Below are 14,197 nucleotides of genomic sequence, written 5' to 3' on the forward strand. Positions count from 1 at the left end.
GTTACCCACGTGAGCATTGAAGTCTCCCAGCAGGACAACAGAGTCTCCAGGTGGAGCACCCTCCAGCACCCCCCCCCCCCAGGGACTCTAAGAAGGCTGGGTACTCTGAACTGCCACTCGGCGCATAAGCGCAGATGACAGTCAGGACCCGTTCCCCGACCCTAAGGCGCAGGGAACAAACCCTCTCGTCCACCGGGAAAAACCCCAACGTACCGGCAGCAAGCCGAGGGGATATTAGGATACCCACCCCAGCCCGCCGCCTCTCACCAGGGGCAACTCCAGACTGAGACAGAGTCCAGCCCCTCTCCAGGAGACTGGTTCCAGAGCCCAAGCCATGTGTAGAGGTGAGCCCGACTATATCTAGCCGGTACCTCTCAACCTCACGCACTAACTCCGGCTCCTTCCCCACCAGAGAGGTGACATTCCATGTCCCTATTGCCAGTCTTGGCAGCCGGGGGTCAGTCCGCCAGGGCCTCCGCTCCTGGCCGCCACCCGGCACACAATGCACCCAACCCCTATGGCGCCTCCTGCGGGTGGTGGGCCTGCGGGAGGATGGGCCCATGTCTCCTCTTCGGGCTGTGCCCGGCCGGGCCCCATGGACTAAGGCCCGGCCACCAGACGCTCGCCCTCGGGCACCCTCCCCGGGCCTGGCTCCAGGGCGGGGCCCCGGTAACCCTATCCCGGGCAGGGTAAACTGTTCCCTCGATGTCCTTTTCATAAGGGTCTTATGAATCGCTCTTTGTCTGGTCCCTCACCCAGGGCCAATTTGCCATGGGAGACCCTACCAGGGGGCAAAAGCCCCCAGACAACATAGCCCCTGGGATCCCAGGGGCAACTGTATTCCATCTGATTAAAATCTGACTGTGGAAGCCATTTGTAAACTCAGTCAGTAAACTCTGTCATAGTAAAGAAATCAGCTTTGTGACATGACATGTTATACTGTTAGAAGCAACCATCACAAGATACAGTGGTACACTGTGGTCACAAAGGGTAGTAGTGGGGTAGAAGTATGCAGTGAATCACAACCGACACCATGAACTGCTGATAAAATGCAGGATGGATCCATGCTTTCATGTTGTTTATGCCTAATTTAACCCTAGCTTTAAAAGCAGTAGAAATCAGGACTCAGTTTCCTGCTCTCAGCTGCCGGGAGTTACACCCAGTGTGGTCCTCTGGTGGTGTAGCCCATCTGTTTCAAGGTTCATTGGTGCAAGAGATGTTCCTCTGAATACCTCATTTATAACGACTGGTTATTTGAGATACTGCTCTGTTCATATCAGCTTGAAACAGTCTGGCCATGCTCCTTTGACATCTGACATCAACAAGGCATTTTCTGCCAGAGAACAGCCACACACTGGATACTTTCTCTTTTTAGGACCAGTCTCTGTAAACCCTAGAGACGGTTATGTGGGAAAATTTCAGCAGATCAGCAGTTTCTGAGAAACTCAAACCAGCCTGTCTGGCACCAGCAACCATACTATGTTTAAAGTCACTTAAACCATCTTTCTTCCCCATTTTGATGCTCAGTTTGATTGGCTCATTAGATGTTGCGGTAAGAACAGTTGAACAGATGTACCTAATAAAATAATGTATGTTACATAAACAATGGTCAGTACAGCGGTGGTTTTAATAACTGAAAAAAAAAAAACCCGCAAGTCTGAATATCAATAGCGCATGGTCATTATTATACTGATCATTAAAGACAGTAAAATTCTGATTTTAAAGTTTAATTTGATCACTTGGCTGTTCTCAAATATAAAAATTGGGAGATGTTGGATTACTGAACTATAATATGGTTTTATAGAAGCAGGGAGCATGAATCACTATGAAGGTTTTCGATGGTCCACGAGACCATCAATAACTCATCCATTTTATCTTAATTGCTTAGGCATAATTTATAGTCCTATAAAAGTTATAGTACAATCAATGAACTTTTATTGATCCCAACCTTATTAACTGTTAGAGCAGCAAAAATACATATGAGACCAGATAGGGTAATACATATGAACACTACTTATAAGAAGCATTAAAAAAAATTCAATGCATTTAAAATGTAAACTTAGATGAAGCTTAAATTTTAAACTTATTCTACTATTGTCCCAAATTTAAAATTAGGTTAAGTTTAAATTTTAATGACTAAATTTACTTAGTCTCCCAAAATCTGGAAAAATAAATCATTACAATTTATACATTTTTTGATTGCCATTTCCTTCAATTTTGCCCTAAACAAAATTGGAAAGGACAGATAGTTTGCTCATTTGTTTTCTCAGTTTTTATATCATGAATTCGTTCTGTGCCTCTTTCACTCACTTAGTCCCTGCTACTTAAAATATGGAGTGTAAGTAAGATTTATTTAGAGCTTTTTCAGTTATAAAGTCATAAAATGTTATACAATAAAACAAAGAAGACTAGAGAGGCAAAAATCATCATCTTTACTAACATCAAAACACAAACATAAAAGTGGAGTTATCCTCCCTTCATGATTTATGTTTCAGCTATTTCTCTTTTATATGGCACGGATGGCAAAACTTCCAAAATAAGGACACACCTGTTTAACTTTACTCATAGCTCCTCCTGATGCATTTCAGGAATTAAAATATCCTTCAGCCGAGATCAATTTCTGCTTCACCGCCACAGGACAGAGTGAAGAGGAGATGATGAGAAATGAGAAAGGCCATACCATTTTGGGATCATGCTCATGCAGACTCAGTGAGTGTTTTACTGATGATACAAACATCCTGATCATTCCTGTGGTATTTCATCGGCTATGGTCCGGGAAGTATTCAGGCTTTTCCAGGAGGCTCCAGTCAAATTAAAGCCAATGTAACAGAGCACATTATCCAATTGAAAGCGTCTAGTTTATTCAACAGTAAAGTGTGCCAAGAAATACCATTTTCTTCACTGTGTTAACATCAAACAGACGGGGCAATTTTATTCCACTCAGTCATCAGGCAGTGATGAGTCAACACAAATCCACATCTTTCCCGTATAGCCATGTGCCGCTGTTACCCATCTGCTTCAAGTCTCAATAAGTAGAGCGATGTGCAATGCCCCAGCGCACACTAATGTGTACAGTTGTGTCAGATGCATATTTATAGCCCACCTAGTAACTTGAACGGATGTCACGTTCACTTTTCACATCTGGCTGCATGTTATTTTTTAACAGGTCAGTAGCTGTAAATTTGTGTGTCACTGACCCAAATTCAGATCCTCAAAATAATTCACATTTGTTTTCTGTTAAAATGATCACAATCTTTTTGGATATGCTCAACTACACTGTTAAACAGAATTGACATTAACACGAATCCATTATTGTTAAGCACAATTACATTTTGCCATTTTCACAAAAATCTGCTGAAACAACGACCTTTATTCACTCATTAAACGCAGCATAAGCCAATCATTTATGTATTTTAATACATAAATTATAATTTTTAATTCATTAATTCATTATCAGTTAATAATTACTGTATTATTTTTTAATAACCAAAGCATTTGCATGTAATATGCATCTGCAGTTGTGGAATGTAATTTAAAAAAAGAAAATACTTAAAAATAATAATATTTCTAGAATAATATTTTAATCATATAAAAAGACGCTGAGCCATAAAGGAATAACATAATTATCTTGCAATTATCTTGCAACTTGAATTCAAAAGTGCCTTAACATTGTCACACCACATTAAAATTTAAATTCAATCACAAACAGCATTTCAATAACCATGTATTTTAATCTGCATATTAAGCAAATATCTCAAGCATCCCAATTATTTTCACTTTGTCTGACACATTAATTTTCCCTGATAAATGACTAAAGGGTCCATGAGACTTATTAGGCAAGTTAGTTTTCCCCTTTCAGAATAAAAGGTGTTTTCTCCATAGCATAGCATAGCAGCAACTCATTAGCACCGATGCTTCACAGCTAAAAGGCAGTGGGTTCAAATCTGCCTGTTTGTGTCTTTTCCCTTTACTGTGTAGGTACAAGAAAAAAAACTCAAACAGTCCAAGGACATGATGTTAGGTTATTTGATTATTCTTAACTGGCTGTAAGTGTAAATGTGAGAGTGTGCAGTTGCCCGTGTTTGTGCATTAGACTTGTGAAAGACTGATGACCCATCCAGGGCGTGCTCTCTTTGTTGCTTAAATCACCTGTAATTCTGAACTGGATAAAAGGTTAAGAAAATGAATGGGCATTTCTTTATTAGCTGGCCCCCAGCCTCCTGTCATCTTGAAAAGGGGCCTTTGGGCAAAGCAAGTTGCTCCTATGATCACAAGTTCATTAAAGATTTACACTTATTTTATTCAAGTCATGGCAGACTTGTAGTCAAGACCGCCTAAACCAAGACAATACCAAGACCAGAGGGTATCAAGACCAATACAGACCGAGTCAAGACCAAGACAACGTCGAGACGAGACTAAGACCGAGACCAAGACAAAAAAGTCTTTAAACTGCAGCCAGATGCTGCTTCATTCACGGGTGTCAGGCATATTAATGTTTTTGCAATGCACTCACAGCCCTCCTCACCGCTGTCTACTGTCTCACTCACTTACTGAGAGGACAGACGCACGCTCCACTTGACTGTCGCGTCTCTCACCCTCTCTGTTTTTCACATAATGATATTATCCTATATCCTCGCATGTGATTGGCTACAATCGGGAGGGATTGGAGCATAGCTGAGCCACTGTGTGAGAGCTGAGCAGCGAAAGGAAATTAAGTGAGGAGCCGGCTCTCGCTCAATGGGAGTCGGCTCTTCTGATTCACTACAAAGCACTCTCTAAGCACGGCTCTTAGAGCTGATGCTTTTGCGCATGACACATTATCGAATGTTACGTTGTGTGTCATGGATTTTGTTGACTCCAAATCTCCCAACCACTATGTCGATCTGAGACAGCAAGATAGAGACAGCGAGACCAAGACAAGACTGAGCGATCTGAGACCAAGACAAGACCAAGACCACGTAAAAATGGTCTCGAGACCGGTCTTGAGACATCCAACTCTAAGTCATGGCATGATGTTGTATATGCTCAGTGTACCATTCACCTCAAAATCCCCTAGGCACATTTAGAGCTCAGAGTAATTTGACACCTATCACATTAAATGTCCATTGCTGTCAAGCCCAGCTTTAAGTAAAACTAACCAAACTTCTCAACCCTGTTTGCACTTGGACATAGGGCAGGGCAATATGGCCAAAAATATTCATCGCAATATCTATTTGAAAATTTGCGATAAGGATATAACTGACGATATAACTGACGCGAGACAAAATAAATAAATCCCTCAATGTATTTTCACTTAAACAAGCAGCTGTTTTTTTATGCAAATTCCTTGCTGACAGTTTAACCAAAAGGCATTTCCAGTGGAAATTGGCCAAGATATCCTGAGCATAACCATGTATAATATCCACAAAACTTAAAAAGAGGTTATACACACACACAATACGGTAATATTATGTTGAAGCACAGTACGTATCACTCCGCAAGGCTCCTGACTACAATAGCTGTAATGCTCCAACAATCCATCAAGCGGTGCGGGTTTGTAGCTTAACAAAGTCGTACTAAAACATTTTTTGACATAAAATGTACGACATAAAATTGGTTCGAGGTCAGTAAGCACAACCAGAATTCATACATAAGGAGCACCGGATTATAAGGGGCACTGTTGATTTTTCAGAAAATCAAAGGATTTTAAGAGCGACTTATTTTCCGAAAAACACACTAATAACCAAGGCCCACTTGCGTGCTCTACCAAAAATTGTGCTTTGGTGTGTATCTGACAGATGAAAGCCAAACCAGTTCCACACCACTGAAGTTGCACATTTTTACAAACCAATTCTGGTTCATCCGTTTCATTCAACGATCCGCGTTTGCCCTTCTCATTCTGCGTCACCACCATGCTTTTTCTGCCATGTGTGTATGAAAACAAAGGCACTGCGCATGTGCATTTTACCCATATTCTATCACGATATTTCATTTTCTTATCATTACCTAACATTATACCGGCATTACCGTGAACGGCATGATATGGCCGAGCCCTACTTGAACAAAGGACTGGTTGATTTATAGTTTTCGCTTTTACATGGATATACATTTATATACTACTCTTATATAGTATTGTTAAGTAGCTTGAAATTTTGAAAAGTTTATCCAATTCAACACAAGAGTAGGTACTATTGTTAAAATTCATAGCAGCAGTCTACTGCACATATAGACCTTTTAGAAACTGACCAATGTATCCTTTGGAAGCCAAAGACCAATATTATGTTTTCAGGGAATTACTGACAATAGAAGAAAAATTGTGAATTAAACAGACCTTTTGCTTCTACAGGGAGTGCAGAATTATTAGGCAAATGAGTATTTTGTCCACATCATCCTCTCCATGCATGTTGTCTTACTCCAAGCTGTATAGGCTCGAAAGCCTGCTACCAATTAAGCATATTAGGTGATGCGCATCTCTGTAATGAGAAGGGGTGTGGTCTAATGACATCGACACCCTATATCAGGTGTGCATAATTATTAGGCAACGTCCTTTCCTTTGGTAAAATGGGTCAAAAGAAGGACTTGACAGGCTCAGAAAAGTCAAAAATAGTGAGATATCTTGCAGAGGGATGCAGCAGTCTCAAAATTGCAAAGCTTCTGAAGCGTGATCATCGAACAATCAAGCGTTTCATTCAAAATAGTCAACAGGGTCGCAAGAAGCGTGTGGAAAAACCAAGGCGCAAAATAACTGCCCATGAACTGAGAAAAGTCAAGCGTGCAGCTGCCAAGATGCCACTTGCCACCAGTTTGGCCATATTTCAGAGCTGCAACATCACTGGAGTGCCCAAAAGCACAAGGTGTGCAATACTCAGAGACGTGGCCAAGGTAAGAAAGGCTGAAAGACGACCACCACTGAACAAGACACACAAGCTGAAACGTCAAGACTGGGCCAAGAAATATCTCAAGACTGGTTTTTCTAAGGTTTTATGGACTGATGAAATGAGAGTGAGTCTAGATGGGCCAGATGGATGGGCCCGTGGCTGGATTGGTAAAAGGCAGAGAGCTCCAGTCCGACTCAGACGCCAGCAAGGTGGAGGTGGAGTACTGGTTTGGGCTGGTATCATCAAAGATGAGCTTGTGGGGCCTTTTCGGGATGAGGATGGAGTCGAGCTCAACTCCCAGTCCTACTGCCAGTTTCTGGAAGACACCTTCTTCAAGCAGTGGTACAGGAAGAAGTCTGCATCCTTCAAGAAAAACATGATTTTCATGCAGGACAATGCTCCATCACACGCGTCCAAGTACTCCACAGCGTGGCTGGCAAGAAAGGGTATAAAAGAAGAAAAACTAATGACATGGCCTCCTTGTTCACCTGATCTGAACCCCATTGAGAACCTGTGGTCCATCATCAAATGTGAGATTTACAAGGAGGGAAAACAGTACACCTCTCTGAACAGTGTCTGGGAGGCTGTGGTTGCTGCTGCACGCAATGTTGATGGTGAACAGATCAAAACACTGACAGAATCCATGGATGGCAGGCTTTTGAGTGTCCTTGCAAAGAAAGGTGGCTATATTGGTCGCTGATTTGTTTTTGTTTTGTTTTTGAATGTCAGAAATGTATATTTGTGAATGTGGAGATGTTATATTGGTTTCACTGGTAAAAATAAATAATTGAAATGGGTATATATTTGTTTTTTGTTAAATTGCCTAATAATTATGCACAGTAATAGTCACCTGCACACACAGATATCCCCCTAAAATAGCTAAAACTAAAAACAAACTAAAAACTACTTCCAAAAACATTCAGCTTTGATATTAATGAGTTTTTTGGGTTCATTGAGAACATGGTTGTTGTTCAATAATAAAATTATTCCTCAAAAATACAACTTGCCTAATAATTCTGCACTCCCTGTATCTGGATTTTTGTTAGATTGTTTAAAACCAAATTTTAGCTAACTTAATTTGCTGTTTTTAAAACTTCTTTTCTGAAGGAGAAAACCTCAAACTGCAGGAGATTTCATATATCAAAAGTTAATTTCCATGAATAGAAATGTTATTTACTGTTATCTATTGTTGGTATGACAATGAAGTCAATGTTGTCTTCATTGGGAGGGTATTTATGTTTTCATGTTGTTTATGTCAAATTCTGACATTACCAAAACAGAATTTTATAACTTTATTGTCTAGTTTTAGTGAGCTTCCTGTTTCTAAAAGAGCTCATGCTGCTGTTACAGGGTCACAAGTTGAATTGACAGGTGGAGAAAAGCTCTTTTGAGATGCTGAACAGTTCCTGTGCTGCTGCAGATTCTGCACAGGAGCACGCCACAGTAATTTTGATTAACAACCCATTTACTTCTGTTTATATAAGCTGCTTACATTTCTGTCATTTTGCACACGTGCCATATCTTACTGTTTTTAACTTGCTCAACCATGATTTAAAGGCATAGCTTAAAATGAAAACACGTTTACAATTAAGTTTCGGGACACAGTGTTTTCTGGAATGAGCTCTTAAATATTTTCTCCTTGGCAGGTTTAATATTAGAACCCACGAGTACAGTAATATGGCAACAGGAACAAATGTTCTGCGTCTGGTTAGTGTGATGGATGATCAAGCTCAAATGCCTTTCATCACTGCACAAAAATGAATTGCGGCTGTCTGTACCAAATCAAATCAATAATAAAATGCAGTGATAAAATAGAGCGAGACGAGACAGTAAAACTGATGTTTTGATTTATCACAATGGCTTAGAGTGTCTAAATATTCTGTTATGCACTCATATACTGTACAAAATACCAAATTCCATAGTGATCTGGTTCTGACTTACTCGTAAATATTCATTCAAGTTTAAATGTTTGAGGCTATCTGTCTGAAGGTACAAGACTGTTTAAGTCTAGAAAATCTGTCAAAGCTCATGTGTCCAAGAATTCAGACAAATGTTATTGTGTTAACGTTAAACTAACACGCCATTTCCACCCCCTAGAATAATGTACATGATGGAGGTCTGCTTCTTGATTTCAATATGTTTCAGTATGTAACGATGTGGTGAGAGGGGAAAACACATTAATGTTCTCTTCCCTTATTTGTCTTGTAAAGAATGTGTTTACAGTGGGTTTACGAGCTGGCTAAGACAATTTCTCCACTTGTCTGTCAACAGGATTGAAGAGGCAGAGGTGTGCTGGATGGCAGCCACAGCCAGGCCTCATGGCAGGAGGTGCCCATAACACACAGAACTCTAATCACATCCTCTAGGAGCCACAAAGGTGGTACAGTTCACGTGCATACACTGAAAAGGTATATATATGTGTAAATGCAAACAAGTCTCGAAACAGATCAGTTTTTTTCATGTGTTTGTCTTGTTTTGTTGTAGATGTCTGTTGTAGATAATACATATGTAAAGCTAGCAACACTGTGCTTATTCAGCATGGCTGTGTTCACACTGCATCCTCAGTGTTTGTTTGTTTTTTGTTTTTTTCACATTATCCATTCAGTGCTGCTAATATCAGATTCCAGTGTAAACTGGTCACTGTCCTGAACTGACCTGCATGTGCCGAAAAACAATAACAAAGGCGTCACTCACATTTGCTCTTGCACAGAAGTAAATATGAAGACCAGTAAAGCCAGTGTTTACATTTTCATTTAAACGTTGATGTGCAGAAAAAGCTGGAAAATATGTAGCCAGATGTCAAAGAGAGATTATGGTTTTTAGATTATTTTAATTACGGTTTGTGTGGTAGCAACAGCTGCTACTTCTAGACCTGTAGGTTTATAGTGCTGTCAAAAGTTTTTGTCCCATTTCTGTTTTTTTTTTATTTATATTTTTGCGTGCATATGTGCCACACGTACATATTATAATATTAAACACATTTTAATATTAGACAATAACCAAAGTATAAAAAATAGAAGATATGAATGGGGTTAAATACGAAATCATCTGGAGGTATTAGATTAGGCATTTTACAATACTGGTGCACCGGTGGCAGTTTCTTTGTTTGTTTCACTCAGCTCTGAAATTTCTTTTTTAAGCTTATCAGCACTTATTTTCCTGTGTTATTCCCCCACTTCCAAAAATCTGAAACATTACAAAAAATTGACTCTGCTCAATTTCAATGTGCCAATAAGCCATGTCACACATTGGGTACATTTGAGCCATTAATATGTTTACGAATGTCAAATTAGCCCTGACATGTCTGTATAATTTTGAATTTAAAAGAGAACATAGACACCGCATTGTTGCTGGTCTTTCACTTTTCTTGTTACTATAAGCAATGCTGCTCCTGGGAAGATATTGTTCTCATCTTAAGCTTTTTCCTTGCTAATTTAGTCTGTGTGATGTTTGCTATGCTATGCTATAAAGTGATCTTCCTCTGTCCCCTAAAGTAATCTAAATTGGCACTTAAAGGCAGAAAAGAAAAGAAAAAAGAGGTGTGGCATATCTTCACTGCCTTTGTCTGTTTATTTCCAACAATGATGCAGTAATGATTTTGTCATGTCAAAATGTTGCACCAGGTATCAATAACTTGAACTAGACAGACCTTAAAAACCTATAATATTTTAGTTCTAGCTCACATTATGTATTGTTGCACAGGCTATAGTTTTTCTTTTGACTTGTTTTGCCAACAATTTTAATCCACAAGTGCTCACCCTGCTACCTGAGGCAAACACAGCATATAATAAGCCTACCCAACAGAGCCTGCTATTGTAGCTATCACAGGTGTTGACATGCCTGTGATTCCTGTTGTATTAAATGAAGGACACAGCCTGTCAACTTAAAAAAGCCATTAAGCACAGATGTTCTGTTCTGTGTTTTGTGGTGAGTCATGACACGATGAAAAGAAAATGACATCAAACACGTCACAATAATGTCAATTATATATTTCCCTATGTGTCACGCCTACTCTGATGGGTAATTTTGTTTTTTTTGGGTATGTTATTCTTTAATTTTCCACCATTTAATTCAGCACTGTTTCTGTCTAGTTTTCCTTTTTTTAATAAACAGTACTGTGTACATTTTTTTGGACAATTTAGATCAGGGGTGGGCAATTCCAGGCCTCGAGGGCCGGTGTCCTGCAGGTTTTAAATGTGTCCTTGATGCAACACAGCTGATTTAAATGACTAAATTACCTCTTCAACATGTCCTAAAGGCCTGGTAACAAACTAATCATTTGATTCAGGTGTGTTGACCCAGGGTGATATGCAAAACCTGCAGGAGGAGACACAAATCCAGCCTCTGGGAGTCACAAGCTAATGCTAGTCCCAAGTCCACACAAATAGAAATGTCAGGAAGAGCATCCGGCACAAAGTCTGTCCCAAATAAACGTGTATCTATCCACTGTGGTGATCTCTTGGGAATTAAAGAAGCAGACAGTACAAAATATGGGACTTATAATCTCTCCAACTAGTCCTTCAACCCAAGTCAAATAACCCGTATCCACGGATTAGTCTTACTGAAAGGGGCAAATAAAGCAAGTATTTTTCACGTCAGTTAAGTTTCATTTCAGCTCACAAACCTTGAAAGAAGAGTATCAGGTTTACAACAATAAAACCAGGTTGTTGAGTGGTCATACTCTAGAACAGTGTTTCCCACACACATATTTCACATTAGAAAAATCACACGGCACATCACCAAACAAAATGATAATTTAGTAAGGATGGTGCAGGAATTTCCTCTTATTTTCTTAGTCTTAATCACAAGTATCCATAAAGGTTTCCTCTTTCCTCTTTGATCACTGGACCTGGTAGCTTGTGACTCCCAGAGGCTGGATTTGAGTCTCCTCCCAGTATACCTTTTTTGCTTTATTCTGACCACTACTCACACTAGCACCTTCATCTGGGTTGGAATTTTCTCCAGGACCCAGGTCAGACTGACTACTTTTTCTTTTCAAATATTTACCTTTTGCAACTCCATGCTGAGTTATCTCACTTGCAACATGACTAAGTAATTTTTTATTCGTCTTCTTCGGTTATAAAGTCAGTTGGTAACCCATTAAATTGGAGCAAGAAGTTGTACTGTCCTCTGGTGGAAGAGAATATAATTGTTCTTCCCGTTACTCACACCGGTCGCTTGGTGTACCAGTCAGGTGAAACCAAATAATCTTCCACAGCACACCTGATCATTTCTCACGGCACACCTATGTGCCATAAGAATGGTTGGAAAACACTGCTTTTAGGAGACACTGAATGAGGGTTTGACCAAGGAAATGAACTGCAGTAAACAAACAACAGTCTTCTATATTAAAGTCTGGCATTTTATTGACCCATTCACCCATTCCTGCAACTCAACCTTAACCGTCATTCATTCAGCTCTGTGCACCACATCATCTGACTTTCTCACTTCATAACTGCCGCAGCCACTAAAGTGCACTGCTATCACTAGGAAAAATACAAGAAAATACGAGTGTTGTAGTGGTCTTAAATAGCTCAGAATTAAGAATAAAAATCTCTAAGACCTTCATGGATAGGAAATTCCTGGGCTATCCTTACTCACCATTGCTTAATATCCACAATTCACATGTTATCAATTTAAAAAATCTATCACATCCTGTGTGAAATAAAAGAGAGGGAATACAACAGTGTGCGTGACTCATAGCCATAGCCTGCTGCAGTGATCACTGGGACAATAAATGGTGTACACATGAAGTAACTCCAGAGAATGTCTTCAGGCAGCCACAGATTGTTAAGAGAGTTCACTGTCATCTTGTGGATGTAATTGAGTTAGTAATTTTTTTATATTATTGCTAAATTAGATATGAAACATTGTACTGCTTTCTGTTTACATGTATAAATCAGCTCAAGGACTCTGCAGCCTTGGCAGCAGCTGCCTAATCAGGATTTGCAGACTCCACCCTTAGCAATGCCAAACACAGACTTTTAATAAATAGTGCATGTAAAAACTGTTAACGGTAAGTCATCAAACTTAATGTCAGGAAAGACGTTTGGGGTTTCTTCTGCTTTAAACAAGAGCTCCAGCATGCACGTACATAAAGGGAATCTCACAGTTCAACATGTTGAGGATTGAATAAGTGCATGTGGAGATTAATACTACATTGTAAAAAAAAAAAAAAAAAAAATTAAAATTCACTATTTTTATCTAGGTAAGCAAAAGAACATTCACATAATTTTAAAACTGCAAAATTATACATGTTAATTGCATACAATACAAAATAATTGGTGATCAATTACATTCTACACCTCCCCACAACTCTAAAGAACATTATAGCATTTTTCATTGTTTTCGTTTTCAAACCTCCACCTGTCACGGCTTCAGGAAGCCCATAAACAGTGATATAATACGTATGGTGAGCACAACAAAAACGCGTTAATTGCTAAAGAACCACCTAGTTCCCTCAGGAGTTACTGGATACCGAAAAGAAAACAAAAGAAAGGGAATATCACTTGGAAGCATCCTATACATATTAATGTTGATGTTACTACATGTCTGCTGAAGAAGCTCTATGTTTCATATGTAATGTTTCATATCCGCTGTAACATCTGTGTTTTCCGTTCTTATTGACACCCTCAGGTCGTGTGCCCATGAGGTCGTCCATGCTGGTCCTGTTCCTCTTCTTAAGTGCCCAGGCTGTGGCCGCAACCAGAGGGGACTTGTACACCACCACCACAGCGGCACAGGAAAACACTCCAAGTGACAACCCAGACTCTATCCCGGTTGTTGATCCCAAACTCTTCACCAAGCGCCACTACCTCTCACCCAGAGTGCTTTTTAGCTCTCAGCCCCCTGATGCAGAGCCATCGGGGTCACAGAGTGCTGGCAGAAGGACCCGAAGGCAAGCAGGGCAGCCTCAACACCGCGGGATGTACTCAGTATGTGAGAGTATTAGTGTCTGGGTGGTCAACAAGACCAAAGCCACGGACACCTTAGGCAGAGAGGTGACAGTCCTCCCAGACGTGAAAATCAACAATGTCAACATGAAGCAGTACTTCTTCGAGACGACATGTCATAGCCCTCGATCAGGCAGCTCAGGCTGTTTAGGAATTGATGCGAGACACTGGAACTCCTACTGTACTAATTCGCACACTTTTGTGCGAGCGCTGACTTCATTCCAGAACCTGGTGGCGTGGAGACACATACGCATTAACGTGGCCTGTGTGTGCGTGCTCAGCCGCAAGTCCTGGCGGCAATGAAGACTTACGACACGCGCACACAGATTCACAAACCCAAATGCATTACATACACAGACAAGCAAACAGGCAGGCAGAAGTGACTTT

The 14,197-nt window shown here is 40.2% G+C and overlaps 1 protein-coding gene across 1 annotated transcript; it reads left to right on the forward strand.

Moving 5' to 3' along the window:
- Nucleotides 1-9,157: 9,157 nt before the first annotated feature.
- ngfb (nerve growth factor b (beta polypeptide)) lies at nucleotides 9,158-14,197 on the forward strand. Its single transcript, XM_085458101.1, has 2 exons — nucleotides 9,158-9,265; nucleotides 13,494-14,197. The coding sequence occupies exon 2, from the start codon at nucleotides 13,505-13,507 to the stop codon at nucleotides 14,111-14,113; it is 609 nt and encodes a 202-aa protein (XP_085314227.1). The 5' UTR covers nucleotides 9,158-9,265; nucleotides 13,494-13,504; the 3' UTR covers nucleotides 14,114-14,197.

This window comes from Copadichromis virginalis, linkage group LG5 (genome assembly GCF_057382275.1).
Source record: "Copadichromis virginalis isolate Kocher_CV1m ecotype Utaka linkage group LG5, C_Virginalis_male_GT1.1, whole genome shotgun sequence".
NCBI classification, from domain to species: domain Eukaryota; kingdom Metazoa; phylum Chordata; class Actinopteri; order Cichliformes; family Cichlidae; genus Copadichromis; species Copadichromis virginalis.

What these genes read in the sequence shown, in the direction of transcription:
- ngfb (XM_085458101.1), top strand. Translation starts at nt 13,505, where the DNA reads ATGAGGTCGTCCATGCTGGTCCTGTTCCTCTTCTTAAGTGCCCAGGCT.